Source organism: Scyliorhinus torazame, chromosome 4, assembly GCF_047496885.1.
Source record: "Scyliorhinus torazame isolate Kashiwa2021f chromosome 4, sScyTor2.1, whole genome shotgun sequence".
Classification (NCBI taxonomy): Eukaryota; Metazoa; Chordata; class Chondrichthyes; order Carcharhiniformes; family Scyliorhinidae; genus Scyliorhinus; species Scyliorhinus torazame.
In genome coordinates, this window is record NC_092710.1 from 89,611,018 (window position 1) to 89,625,854 (window position 14,837).

Below are 14,837 nucleotides of genomic sequence, written 5' to 3' on the forward strand. Positions count from 1 at the left end.
CTCCCACTCTTCAGTCAATCTTATCAACATCTACTTCAGTTGCTTGGTCCTCCATGCGATTGTCTAAGTTTCCCCTGAACTGAAAATATAGGGCGAGACTCTCTGATCCTGAGGCTAAGTGTTGACGCCGTCATGAATGCCGTCGCGTTTCTCGATGGCGTCATCATGCCTTCAGGATCAGCAATTCTGGCCCCGACAGGTCAAGAGTTGCATCTTGCCACACAATCATCTGTGTAGAGGGAGTACAGTAGAGAATTGAGCACACATCCTTGTTGAGGACTATTGTGGAGGAGGTGCTGTTGCCTATCCTGACAGATTGCGGTCTGTTGGTGAGGAAGTCGAGGATCCAGCTGCACAGGGAGGGGTCAAGTCCAAGATTGCAGAGTTTGGTTATTAGTCTTGTCGGGATAATGGTGTTGAAAGCGGAGCTGTAGTCTATGAACAGCAGTCTGACATATGTGTCTTTGTTGTCAAGGTGTTCGAGTGTTGATTGTAGCGGCAGGGAGATAGCATCTGCTGTGGACCAGTTGTGGCGACAGGCAAACTGCAATGGATCAAAACCGTCTGGGAGGCAGGTGTTGATCCGTCTCATGACTAGCCGCTCTGAGCATTTTGTGATAACAGATGTCAGGGCCACCGGTCAGTAGTCGTTGAGGCACGGTACCTTGTTCTTCTTTGGTACTGGTATTATGGTGGCCTTCTTGAAGGTGGTGGGGACCTCAGAGCGGAGAAGTGAGGTGTTGAAGAAGTCTGCGAGTACATCGGCCAGCTGGTCTGCGCAGGCTCTGAGTGCTCGCCCAGAGACTCCGTCGGGGCCTGTCGCTTTCCGCGGGTTCATTTTCATGAAGGCAACTCTTCCCTCCGAGGCTGTATTGGTGGTTATGGGCGGGTCTTCCCTCCGAGGCTGTATTGGTGGTTATGGGCGGGTCTTCCCTCCGAGGCTGTATTGGTGGTTATGGGCGGGTCTTCCCTCCGAGGCTGTATTAGTGGTTATGGGTGGGTCTTCCCTCCGAGGCTGTATTGGTGGTTGTAGGAGGGTCTTCCCTCCGAGGCTGTATTGGTGGTTGTAGGTGGGTCTTCCCTCCGAGGCTGTATTGGTGGTTATGGGTGGGTATTCCCTCCGAGGCTGTATTAGTGGTTATGGGTGGGTCTTCCCTCCGAGGCTGTATTGGTGGTTGTAGGAGGGTCTTCCCTCCGAGGCTGTATTGGTGGTTATGGGTGGGTCTTCCCTCCCAGGCTGTATTGGTGGTTATGGGCGGGTCTTCCCTCCGAGGCTGTATTGGTGGTTATGGGTGGGTCTTCCCTCTGAGGCTGTATTGGTGGTTATGGGTGAGTCTTCCCTCCGAGGCTGTATTGGTGGTTATGGGTGAGTCTTCCCTCCGAGGCTGTATTGGTGGTTATGGGTGGGTCTTCCCTCTGAGGCTGTATTGGTGGTTATGGGCGGGTCTTCCCTCCGAGGCTGTATTGGTGGTTATGGGTGAGTCTTCCCTCCGAGGCTGTATTGGTGGTTGTGGGTGGGTCCAGGGATGTTGGGGCGGGTGGCACTGATGTATTGGCTGACTGTTCAAAGCGGGCATTGAACTTGTTCAGTTCATCGGGGAGGAATGCTTAATGTAATTTTGTTGCTTAATGTAGACATGAAGATACTCGCGAAAGTCCTGGCCAAGAGACTGGAGAACTGCGTACTGGAGATGGTCATAGAGGACCAGACAGACTTTGTCAAGGATAGGCAGCTAACTGCAAACACCAGGCGGCTGCTGAATGTAATAACAACCCCGTCCGGGGAGAGAACACCAGAGGTGATATCTCCCTGGAGCAGAAAAGGTCTTCAACAGACTCGAATGAAAGTACACCATCGAGGGGCTGGTTTAGCACACTGGGCTAAATCGCTGGCTTTTAAAGCAGACCAAGGCAGGCCAGCAGCACGGTTCAATTCCCATACCAGCCTCCCTGAACAGGCGCCCGAATGTGGCGACTAGGGGCTTTTACAGTAACATCATTTGAAGCCTACCTGTGACAATAAGCGATTTTCATTTCATTTCTGGTACTGCAGTGGTTTGGGCTGGGGACAGGGTTCACCTGATGGGTGAAACTTTTGTACAATGCCCCACTAGCACTAGGACCAACACCACCAGCTGTGAATACTTTCAGCTGCACAAAGGCACAAGGCAGGATGCCCACTGCCCATGTTCTTGTTCGCCCTGGCAATCAAACCCCTGGCAATCACGCTGTGAAACGCAAAAAGCTGAAAGGGTATCCAAAGAGAGAGCACAGAGTGTCGCTCTGTGTGGATCACCTGCTCCTCTACGTCTCTAAAAGCAATCAGGCAACTTCTAGAAAGTTTGGAGCCTTCGCGGGCTACAAACCCAACCAGGGCAAGTGCGAGGCGTTCCCGGTGAACCCGAACAGGAGGGACAGATCTCGAGGCACTACCATTCAAACTAGCCCAAAACAAATCCCGCTACCTGGGGATCCAGACAGCCCGGGACTGGACACAGATGCACAATAATAATAATCTTTATTATTGTCACAAGTAGCCTTATATTAACACTGCAATGAAGTTACTGTGAAAAGCCCCTAGTTATCACACTGTTTGGGTACATAGAGGGAGAATTCAGAATGTCCAATTCACCTAACAAGCATGTCTTTATGGACTTGTGGGAGGAAACTGGAGCACCCGGAGGAAATCCACTCACACTCAGGGAGAACATGCTGACTCCCGCTTTCCCTGGCAGGGAGGGTACAGACGATCAAAATCAACGTACTGCTGAGGTTCCTCTTCCTGTTAAGATCTATACCATCTTCATCCCCAAGGCCTATTTCCACAAAGTAAACAAAATAATTATGGTATTTGTGTCGCGAGGGAACCAGAGGATCCTTAAGTCACTGCAAAGAAGGAAAATCATGGGCGGTCTAGACTTGCCGAATCTACGGTACTACCACTGGGTGGCCACAGCCGCGAGGGTGAGGGGATGAATACAAGAACCGAAGGGCAGCACGGTGGTGCAGTGGTTAACACTGCAGTCTCACTGCGCCGAGGTCCCAGGTTCAATCCCGGCTCTGGGTCACTGTCCGTGTGGAGTTTGCACATTCTCCCCGTGTTTGCGTGGGTTTCGCCCCCACAACCCAAAAGATGTGCAGGCTAGGTGGTTTGGCCACACTAAATTGCCCCTTAATTGGAAAAAATGAATTGGGTACTTTAAATTTTTTTATTTTTTTTTAATGGATACAAGAACCAAACATGGAATGTGTGAGGCTGGAGGAGTCCCCCTGCAAGGGAATGACCCGCCGAGCCCTCACCACGGCAGCGATCCAACCGCCGACGAAACACACATCCTAGCCACACTGAAAAAGTGGAACCAAATGGAGCAACATTTCATTCTAACCGTGATGTCCTCCATGGCTCCCACCTGCGATAACCACAAATTCCCTCCCAGCCATGCTTGATGCCACCTTTAAAAAAAGGTGGACATGGACCGGCCGACGGGACAGGAGTTCAAGCATCTCCAAATTAAACACTTTCTTCGCAAGGAGATGGAAAGTCCCCCAGGGTCCCGAGAGACATTCTACTCGAGGAACTAATCAACAGACAGTAAGGAGGGGGGATCTGTGGAAACATATATGGACAGTTGCTGGACAGGGCAAGACCACCACTCGACAAAGCTAGATGGAAATGGGCGGACGAGTTGGGGACGGGACTGGGTTGGGGACTCTAGAGCGAAGCGCTGAGCAGGGCCAAATCCACCTCCTCGTGCGCTGGGCTAAGCCTCATGTAGTTTAAAGTAATGCACAGAGTCCACCTGACTAGAACCCGAATGAGCAGGTTCTTCCCGGAGGTGGAGGATAAATGTGAGCAGTGCCTGGGATGCCAGGCCAACCACACCCACATGTTCTGGGGGGTGGGGGGGGAACCTAATTTAAAAACCGTTGTAAATAAGACACAAACTTGTTTGTAAATACCAGATATTGAACTGTTACTCTGTAAAACCTGGAAAACACCAATAAAAATATTTTAATAAAAAGAAACATGCATGGAAAATAGAAGCAGGAGGAGGCCATTGGACCCTTCGAGCCTGCTCCACCATTCATTATGATCATGGCTGATTTATCAAATTCAATATCCTGATCCCGCCTTCCCTCATAGCTCTTTAGCCTCGAGAACTATCTAACTCTTTCTTATATTAAACAATGTTTTGGCCTCAACTACTTTCTGTAGTAGTGAATTCTGCAGATTCTCCACTCTCTGGGTGAAGAAATGTCTCCTCAACTCAGTCCTAAAAGGTTTACCCCTTATCCTCAAACTATGACCCCCTCGTTCTGGACGCCCCCACCATCGGGAACATTGTTTCTGAATCTGCCCTGTCTAATCCTGTTAGAATGTTAGAAGTTTCTGCGAGATCCCCTCTCACTCTTCTAAACTCCAATGAATAAAGTACTCCATAAGATAGAGCTTGTTGTGTTGGGGGTGACATATTAGTATGGCTAGACAGTTGGCTAACTGGCAGGAAACAGAGCTGAGATAAATCAGCCAATTTCACGTTGACAAACTGTTACAAGTGGATGCCTGTTGGGGCCGCAACTATTTATCAGTGACTGGGATTAAAGGACCGATTGCATTGTAGCCAAATTTGCTGATGAAATGGAAGATAGGTGGGAAAGAAGGGTATGGGGAGGATGAAAAGAGTCTGCAGAAAGACTGTTCAAAGAGTGGACAAATATTTGGCAGGAGTATAATGTGCATTTGTCCATTTTGTCGGGAAGGATAGAGAAGCAGCACATTAATTAAAATGGAGAGAGATTTCAGAACTCTGAATGAGAAGGATCTGGCTACCTGGGGCAGCATGGTGGCACCGTGGCTAGCACTGCTGCCTCACAGCTCAAGGAACCCGGGTTCGATTCTGGCCTTGGGGGACTGCGAGTTTGCACATTCTCCTCATGTCTACATTGGTTTCCTCCGGGTGCTCCGCTTTCTTCCCACAGTCCAAAGATGTGCAGGTTAGGTGGATTGGACATGATCAATGCATGGGATTATGGGGATAGGGCAGGGGAGTGGGACTTGTTAGGGTGTTCTTTCGGACGGTCAGTGCAGACTCGATGGGGGAAAATTACCTCCTTCTGCACTACAGAGATTCTATGTATCACAACAATTTATATTAGAGGAAAAGAGGGTGCTGATTGGTTGGCAACTCGACTCTGGCTGAAGTATTGCCATGAAGAATTCAGAGGGAAGTATAAGCTTCCTGGTAATTCAAAAATGGTGCAAGGATTGAACATACACTCCCTGTGTATGAATGTGTCACTTCGAGCAAGCATAAGTGAGCCACATTATGAGCTGGACTTAGAACAGTTGTTAGGGTAGCTATTAGCGCCCGAAGCAGGTGCTGCCCAATCGCAGAATCACATCTAACAGTCGACGTTTTGTGTTTTGCTGGCACAGACTGGTTAAGTATGGTCTGTAGTCTGCCTATTATGGATAGCCAGAGGAACATGGGGCGAAATTCTCCTACCCGCCCCGCCACATTTCTGCGCCGACCGGCCGGCGGGAGTCTCCGTAACACCGGCCGGTCAATGGGGTTTCCCATTGTGGGGCAGCCCCACGCCGTCGGGAAACCCCCGGGCGCCGGCAGAACGGAGACTCCCGCCGGCGGAGAATGACGCCCATGTTGTTTGATATGATCAGCCAATTGTCGTGGGTACAGCCAACATACCCGGTACCATACTGAAATTCATACAGAATATTGCTCAATTATGTGGGGGTCAGAATGACTGTTGGTACTTTATTAGAAGGGGTTAATGATGTTCTACCACTTCTCTCACTTCCAGCATCTACCATACAAAGATCGGAATAGAAGCATTGATAATGTTTCAATCAAATCGTCGGACAGTGATGCTAGTGATGTGTCCGCCATCTCCCGAACCAGCAGCGCTTCACGCCTCAGCAGCACAAGCTACATGTCGGTACAATCAGAGCGACCGAGGGGCAGTCGCAAGATTAGGTGAGTTTCAGCTCTGCAGAATGTACAGTGCAGTTTATGCAGCTTTACATTTCACACACAGTGCCGTGAAAATAACTATACCTTAAACAATCAGTTGCATATAGAAATTGAGCAGATAAAAATTAAGGAGCACATTTGGAAATGTCACCTTCATTAGAAATCAAGAAGGGAGGGAAGAATCTATCCAACACTCTTGTTGTGTTTGATAAATGTTGTTTAACCCTAACAACCTGATATTTTGTTATTTCAGTGTTCCAGTACAGCTCCACTGGTTGAATTTTTATTTTTGACTCCAGGTTGATGTTTGGGGATCAATGAGAATATTTCTCTGTTTTTGGCAAAAAGCGCTGTAGATCATTGTTTTCCACTCCACGTAGCCAGGCCTTAAGTTGCGTTTAAACTTGTTTACTTTTAATTTCTTTTGAATAAAATTAGCAATGTGCATTCACAGTTTAGAATGAGTAAGCAGCGTTCTTTTATCATCAGCTTGTGAACTGAGCTGTTTGTCCCATTCTGCTGAATTAATTAGGTTCCATTTAAGTTGTTTTGATTTTATTTTGCATGCTGTGATTGTGGAAAAGGTCGAAATCCTTAGAAAACAACAGGGATGTGGCAAATAAAAAGGAGAGGAGGATATCGTGGGTGTTAGTAGACGAGGGAGAGAAAGAGACGGGGTATACTGAAAAGAAGCCAGGAAAAGAAGATCTGAAAAGGAGACGGCATTCAGCTGCTGGTGACCTGAGGTAAAGCTCAGCTGCCTTACCCTGTTGCCTCTTCCCTAATATCCTTACCCATATTACCCATAGTTCCATCAAGACATTGGTCCGCACCCCTTACATTTAGTAATTCCTGGTCTTCCTTGGTGCTATGTATCCTGTTACAATAATAGCCTATGGGATTGAGAAGCTCCATTATGTGGCACATATTTAAAAATCACTCATCAGTTAACCACTGAACATCAAGAATGTGGTCAAGCAGCTGTTATTTACCATAATGCAAATCATTCTGCATATGAGCAACTCTTGTGTTAGAGTTATGTGCAGGTATGAACTGATATACAATGTGAGCCTCTACCAGTTTAGTGGGGGAGAATCATGGGCGGGATTCTCTGATCCTGAGGCTAAGTGATGACGCTGTCAGAAACGCCGTTGCGTTTCCCGACAGCATCAACATGGCCTCAGGATCAGCAATTCTGGCCCCTACAGGGGGCCAGCATGGCACTGGAGCAACCCTCGCCACTCCAGCTGCTGATCCCGGCGTCAACTGGGCGCCGTGGGGAACGCTCATGCGCAGTGGCACCGGCACCAATGCGCGCATGCACAGTGGCTCCCTTCACCGCGCCGGCCCCGGGCTGAGAGAATCCCGCCCCAAGTACCTGCAGTTCTTGAGGGAATAATAGGCAGGATTGTGCAACCATTCTTTTTTTGGCAGAAGCATTTTTGGAAATTTTGGCCAGATACTATCGCTGTAAATGCTGCTAACTGCAAGGAGTCAGAATTACACCAACATCGAAGTTGGCTTTGCCCCAATTAATTATCCCAGCTCACGTTTGTTCCTTCGTCTTTTCCATGGCCAAACTAAACTTTTTTTTGATGTTTTTATTGGGTTTTATACATGATATACTTATGAATGTACACACAGATAAACAAAAAACAGAGCAAGTAAACAAATGCATAACACATAGCAGAATAGGGGGTCTTTCTCCCCCACTTCATTTTTTTTTACAAAACAAAGAAAGAACCGGTGGAGTGGCACCCGGGACATGCCCCTGGTGTCACTCGCACCGCTTGGTAATTTTGTTTGTTTTTGTCCATTTGCCTCAGCCTCGGCCACCTGTCGTTCCTGTTCTTTCTTTCCCTCTTTCTCCTTGCTGTGCCTGTTGTGGTCATTGCCGTCCCCTGCGCTCCTCCCCCCCCCTCCCCCCCCACCTTCTTCTCTGCTACTCCCCTTTCTTTCCTGCTGGGTGTGGCTACTCCCTCTTGCTCCCCCTCCCCTCTCCTCGGTCCTCCCTCCCTTCCCTCACGTCTATCATGTCCTGGCTACTGTCCCCTGGCTCGTGGCTACTTGTTTATTTGTTTGTTTGCCTGTTGGCCGCAAACAGGTCCCGGAATGTTCTGAGGAAGCCATCTTGCGACCCTCGGATGCCGAATTTCATTTTCTCCATTTGGAGAGATTCTGAGGGGTCGGACAGCCAGTCTGCAACTTTAGGTGGTGCTGCTGACCGCCAGTCGAGCAGGATTCTACAGCGGGCTATCAAGGAGGCAAAGGCAAGGTCGTCCGCCCTCCCCATGAAGAGATTTGACTGATCCGATACCCCGAAGACTTTTGGTCATGGCATCACCCTCATCCCCAACACCTTGGACATTGCCTCGAATCAGACTGTCCAGTACCCAGCAAGTGTGGGGCAAGACCAGACCATGTGGGCGTGGTTGGCCGGACCTCCTTGGCACCATTCACATCTGTCCTCCACCTCCGGGAAAAACATACTCATTCGGGTTCTGGTCAAGTAGGCAATATGTACCACTTTTAGTTGCGTCAGGTTGAGCCTTGCGCATGTGGAGGTGGAGTTGACCCTATGTAGTGCTTTCCTCCAGAGTCCCCACCCTATTTCGAACCCCAAGTCTTCCTCCCATTTCCTCATCATCATATCCAGTACAGTTTCGGCCCTCTCTAGCAGTCGTTTGTACATGTCGTTACAGTTCCCTTTGCCTAGGATGTCCGCGTCCAGTAGTTCTTCCAGTAGCGTCCGTTGTGGGTACGTACTTGTCTCCTTCAGGAGGAGACTTTTAAGTGCAGGTATCTGAGTTCTTTGCGTTTTGCTAGCTGGAATCTCTCCGTCAGTTTGTCCAGTGTTGTGATCCTACCGTCAGTATATAGGTTCCTGACTATCACAAACCTGTGGTTAAACTAGTATGGCAGGGGGGTGGGCACGGGAGCAATAGGTCAGAAGGTGAGAGCATTGAGGGAGAACTAGGGAATAGGGACAGTGTGGCTCTGAGGCAGAGCAGACGGGGAGAAGTTGCTGAACACAGCGGGTCTGGTGGCCTGAAGTGCATATGTTTTAATGCAAGGAGCATTACGGGTAAGGCAGATGAACTTAGAGCTTGGATTACTACTTGGAACTATGATGTTGTTGCCATTTCAGAGACCTGGTTGAGGGAAGGGCAGGATTGGCAGCTAAACGTTCCAGGATTTAGATGTTTCAGGCGGGATAGAGGGGGATGTAAAAGGGGAGGCGGAGTTGCGCTACTTGTTCGGGAGAATATCACAGCTATACTGCGAGAGGACACCTCAGAGGGCAGTGAGGCTATATGGGTAGAGATCAGGAATAAGAAGGGTGCAGTCACAATGTTGGGGGTATACTACAGGCCTCCCAACAGCCAGCGGGAGATAGAGGAGCAGATAGGTAGACAGATTTTGGAAAAGAGTAAAAACAACAGGGTTGTGGTGATGGGAGACTTCAACTTCCCCAATATTGACTGGGACTCACTTAGTGCCAGGGGCTTAGACGGGGCGGAGTTTGTAAGGAGCATCCAGGAGGGCTTCTTAAAACAATATGTAAACAGTCCAACTAGGGAAGGGGCGGTACTGGACCTGGTATTGGGGAATGAGCCCGGCCAGGTGGTAGATGTTTCAGTAGGGGAGCATTTCGGTAACAGTGACCACAATTCAGTAAGTTTTAAAGTACTGGTGGACAAGGATAAGAGTGGTCCGAGGATGAATGTGCTAAATTGGGGGAAGGCTAATTATAACAATATTAGGCGGGAACTGAAGAACATAGATTGGGGGCGGATGTTTGAGGGCAAATCAACATCTGACATGTGGGAGGCTTTCAAGTGTCAGTTGAAAGGAATACAGGACAGGCATGTTCCTGTGAGGAAGAAAGATAAATACGGCAATTTTCGGGAACCTTGGATGACGAGTGATATTGTAGGCCTCGTCAAAAAGAAAAAGGAGGCATTTGTCAGGGCTAAAAGGCTGGGAACAGACGAAGCCTGTGTGGCATATAAGGAAAGTAGGAAGAAACTTAAGCAAGGAGTCAGGAGGGCTAGAAGGGGTCATGAAAAGTCATTGGCAAATAGGGTTAAGGAAAATCCCAAGGCTTTTTACACGTACATAAAAAGCAAGAGGGTAGCCAGGGAAAGGGTTGGCCCACTGAAGGATAGGCAAGGGAATCTATGTGTGGAGCCAGAGGAAATAGGCGAGGTACTAAATGAATACTTTGCATCAGTATTCACCAAAGAGAAGGAATTGGTAGATGTTGAGTCTGGAGAAGGGGGTGTAGATAGCTTGGGTCACATTGTGATCCAAAAAGACGAGGTGTTGGGTGTCTTAAAAAATATTAAGGTAGATAAGTCCCCAGGGCCTGATGGGATCTACCCCAGAATACTGAAGGAGGCTGGAGAGGAAATTGCTGAGGCCTTGACAGAAATCTTTGGATCCTCGCTGTCTTCAGGGGATGTTCCGGAGGACTGGAGAATAGCCAATGTTGTTCCTCTGTTTAAGAAGGGTAGCAAGGATAATCCCAGGAACTACAGGCCGGTGAGCCTTACTTCAGTGGTAGGGAAATTACTGGAGAGAATTCTTCGAGACAGGATCTACTCCCATTTGGAAGCAAATGGACGTATTAGTGAGAGGCAGCACGGTTTTGTGAAGGGGAGGTCGTGTCTCACTAACTTGATAGAGTTTTTCGAGGAGGTCACTAAGATGATTGATGCAGGTAGGGCAGTAGATGTTGTCTATATGGACTTCAGTAAGGCCTTTGACAAGGTCCCTCATGGTAGACTAGTATAAAAGGTGAAGTCACACGGGGTCAGGGGTGAACTGGCAAGGTGGATACAGAACTGGCTAGGCCATAGAAGGCAGAGGGTAGCAATGGAGGGATGCTTTTCTAATTGGAGGGCTGTGACCAGTGGTGTTCCACAGGGATCAGTGTTGGGACCTTTGCTGTTTGTAGTATATATAAATGATTTGGAGGAAAATGTAACTGGTCTGATTAGTAAGTTTGCAGACGACACAAAGGTTGATGGAATTGCGGATAGCGATGAGGACTGTCTGAGGATACAGCAGGATTTAGATTGTCTGGAGACTTGGGCGGAGAGATGGCAGATGGAGTTTAATCCGGACAAATGTGAGGTAATGCATTTTGGAAGGGCTAATGCAGGTAGGGAATATACAGTGAATGGTAGAACCCTCAAGAGTATTGAAAGTCAAAGAGATCTAGGAGTACAGGTCCACAGGTCATTGAAAGGGGCAACACAGGTGGAGAAGGTAGTCAAGAAGGCATACGGCATGCTTGCCTTCATTGGCCGGGGCATTGAGTATAAGAATTGGCAAGTCATGTTGCAGCTGTACAGAACCTTAGTTAGGCCACACTTGGAGTATAGTGTTCAATTCTGGTCGCCACACTACCAGAAGGATGTGGAGGCTTTAGAGAGGGTGCAGAAAAGATTTACCAGGATGTTGCCTGGTATGGAGGGCATAAGCTATGAGGAGCGATTGAATAAACTCGGTTTGTTTTCACTGGAACGAAGGAGGTTGAGGGGCGACCTGATAGAGGTATACAAAATTATGAGGGGCATAGACAGAGTGGATAGTCAGAGGCTTTTCCCCAGGGTAGAGGGGTCAATTACTAGGGGGCATAGGTTTAAGGTGAGAGGGGCAAGGTTTAGAGTAGATGTACGAGGCAAGTTTTTTACGCAGAGGGTAGTGGGTGCCTGGAACTCACTACCGGAGGAGGTAGTGGAAGCAGGGACGATAGGGACATTTAAGGGGCATCTTGACAAATATATGAATAGGATGGGAATAGAGGGATACGGACCCAGGAAGTGTAGAAGATTGTAGTTTAGTCGGGCAGTATGGTCGGCACGGGCTTGGAGGGCCGAAGGGCCTGTTCCTGTGGTGTACATTTCTTTGTTCTTTGTTGTTCTTTGTTTGTTATTGCAGATGAGGGTTTTGTCCGACATTTCGGTCAGGCCAAATTGCTGTAGTAATTGGTTCCAGGTCTGGAGCTTGGCTACCATCACTGGGCTGGAGTGTTTTTTGGGTGGGGATGGGAGTGCCGCCATGGCGAGGGCCCGGCGCGAGGTCCCCCTGCAGGAGGCTCCTTCCGTGCGCACTCACTCGGCGTCTGGATCCTTAATCCATCCCATTATCCGTTCTGCTGTCGCCACCCAGTGGTAGTATTGTAGTTTGGGAGGGCTAGTCCTCCCCTGGACTTTGTTTTCTGTAGGAACTTCTTTGGGATTCTGACATTCTTCCCCCCCCCCCCCCCCCCCCCCCGGCCATACAAACGGCATGATTAGTTTGTCCTGTGAGTTGAAAAAGGCCTAGGGGATGTAGATCAGAAGAGGTACCTGGCCAGCACGTTCATTTTGAGCTTGTTCATTTTGATCGTCTGCACTCTCCCTGCCAGGGAGAGTTGAGTGTGTTCCATCTCTGCAGGTTCTTCTTTACTTCCTCTGTCAGACTGGTCGGGTTCCATTTGTGAACCCCCGTCCAGTCAGGAGCGATTTGGATCCCCAGGTAGCGGAATTTGTGCCGGGCCTGTTTAAATGGCAGTTTCACCAGCTCTGCCCCTCCCCCCTGCGGGTTAACCGGAAACATCTCGTTTTTGCTCATGTTGAGTTTGTTGTCCGAAAAGGCACCAAACTCTTTCAGGAGCGTGATGATGCCTTCCATGCTACTTTGTGGGTCCGAGATGTAGAGGAGCAGGTCATCTGTGCAGAGCGGGACTCTGTGCTCTCTGTCTCCTCTTGGGATCCCCCTTCAGCTCTTTGCTGTACTGAGTGCGATTGCAAGTGGTTCGAACGCTGGGGCGAACAGCAGCAGGGACAACGGGCATCCCTGCCTGGTGTCCCTGTGCAACTCCATTGGGTCTTTGTCAAAGAACAAAGAACAAAGAAATGTACAGCACAGGAACAGGCCCTTCGGCCCTCCAAGCCCGTGCCGACCATACTGCCCGACTAAACTACAATCTTCTACACTTCCTGGGTCCGTATCCTTCTATTCCCATCCTATTCATATATTTGTCAAGATGCCCCTTAAATGTCCCTATCGTCCCTGCCTCCACTACCTCCTCCGGTAGTGAGTTCCAGGCACCCACTACCCTCTGCGTAAAAAACTTGCCTCGTACATCTACTCTAAACTTTGCCCCTCTCACCTTAAACCTATGCCCCCTAGTAATTGACCCCTCTACCCTGGGGAAAAGCCTCTGACTATCCACTCTGTCTATGCCCCTCATAATTTTGTATACCTCTATCAGGTCGCCCCTCAACCTCCTTCGTTCCAGTGAGAACAAACCGAGTTTATTCAATCGCTCCTCATAGCTTATGCCCTCCATACCAGGCAACATTCTGGTAAATCTCTTCTGCACCCTCTCTAAAGCCTCCACATCCTTCTGGTAGTGTGGCGACCAGAATTGAACACTATACTCCAAGTGTGGCCTAACTAAGGTTCTATACAGCCTTTCTTGGGTTTCAGCGAAATTGAGGCTTGTGCTCAGTAGGTGGCAGTTGTTATGGGAGAGGCGTTTTCAGAACCCCAAAATGTATCATGGAGTTCAGTCAACCTCCCCCTTTAATGTTTTTGTTGCTTATCCGCGCACACAGCTTGTTCCCTAGGTGTGGGATTACAGTTATGGACACGTGGGTTTCTAAACACAAAACAATATTTATTCCATGAACTCAACTTAACATCTTAAATAAACATTGGATCTCTTAACACCCCTTACTTCAAAGATAACTCTGAAAATATTACAACAGTAAATAATTCCTCAAAATGTTCCTTCAAACGTCCAAGAGACTTAACACCTTTAAACAGAATCACATCAGGTTAAAGGCTTTACTATTATGAGTTTAAATCACCCAAATGATCCAGAGATAGTCTTTCATGGCAGAGATCACAGCAAATCCAGCTCACTGCAAAACACAGACACTCCCCAACCTCTTTTCCTCCAAACTGAAACTTCAAAATGGCCGACCTGAGCTCAGCTCCACCCACTCTCTGACATCACTGTTTTCTTAAAGGTACATTGCTTAAACATCCATGTCTCAAAGGTACTCTCACATGACACAGTGTGCCCCTAGCCAACGAGTCTGTGAACATCTCCCGCAGGTGTGGGGCTGTCGCAAATGTTTTCTAGAGGTCCGCCAGGAATCTCTCTGGTCCCGGCGCCTTCCCCGCCTGCATGGAGCTAATACTCTCCATGATCTCTCCCAGTTTTAGCGGTGCTTCCAGGCCCCGTTTTCTGCCCTCCCCTCACGACTGGCATGTCCAGCCCATCGAGGAACAGTTTCATCCCCGAGTCACTTGGTGGGGGCTCTGGTGTACAGCCCCCGGTAAATGGCCTCCAAGGCTTTGTTAACCTTGTCTGGGTCCGTTTCTAGTGTGCCACTATTGTCCCTAATTAGCGCTATCTCTCTAGTGGCTGCCTACTTTCGCAGTTGGTGTGCCAGCAGGCGGCTGGCTTTGTCTCCGCGTTCGTATCGGGACCCCCATTACCACTGGCCGAGTTGGTGTACCGCTTTCCTCATGGAGAGCAGGTCAAAGTCCATTTGTAGCTTTTTCCTCGCTGCCAGGAGCTCTATGGTGAGGGCCTTGGAGTATTTACGGTCTACCTCCAGTATGAAGTCCACCAACTGCTGCCTAGCCGCTCTCTCCTCCCTGTATCTTTGCGCTTTAAAGGCAATAATTTCCCCTCTAATCACTGTCTTTAGCGCCGCCCAGAACGTGGAGGGTGAGACCTCCCCGTTTTGATTGTTTTTTGTATATTCAGTTGTGGCCTGTGATACTCTCTCGCTGAAGACTTTGTCGGCCAGTAGTGCAGTATCCAACCTCCAT

The 14,837-nt window shown here is 48.9% G+C and overlaps 1 protein-coding gene across 5 annotated transcripts in view; it reads left to right on the top strand.

Annotated features, from left to right (window-relative positions):
• Positions 1-14,837, top strand: part of rims1a (regulating synaptic membrane exocytosis 1a) — a 1,446,068-nt gene that overhangs the window by 1,230,479 nt on the left and 200,752 nt on the right. For 4 of the 5 annotated variants that reach the window (XM_072498345.1, XM_072498346.1, XM_072498348.1 and 1 more), the window contains one exon: positions 5,824-5,996. In XM_072498345.1, the coding sequence (XP_072354446.1) occupies positions 5,824-5,996 (173 nt within the window). Of the gene's footprint in view, positions 1-5,823; positions 5,997-6,577; positions 6,740-14,837 lie in introns of all 5 variants that reach the window. The other variant, XM_072498344.1, reaches the window with a different exon arrangement.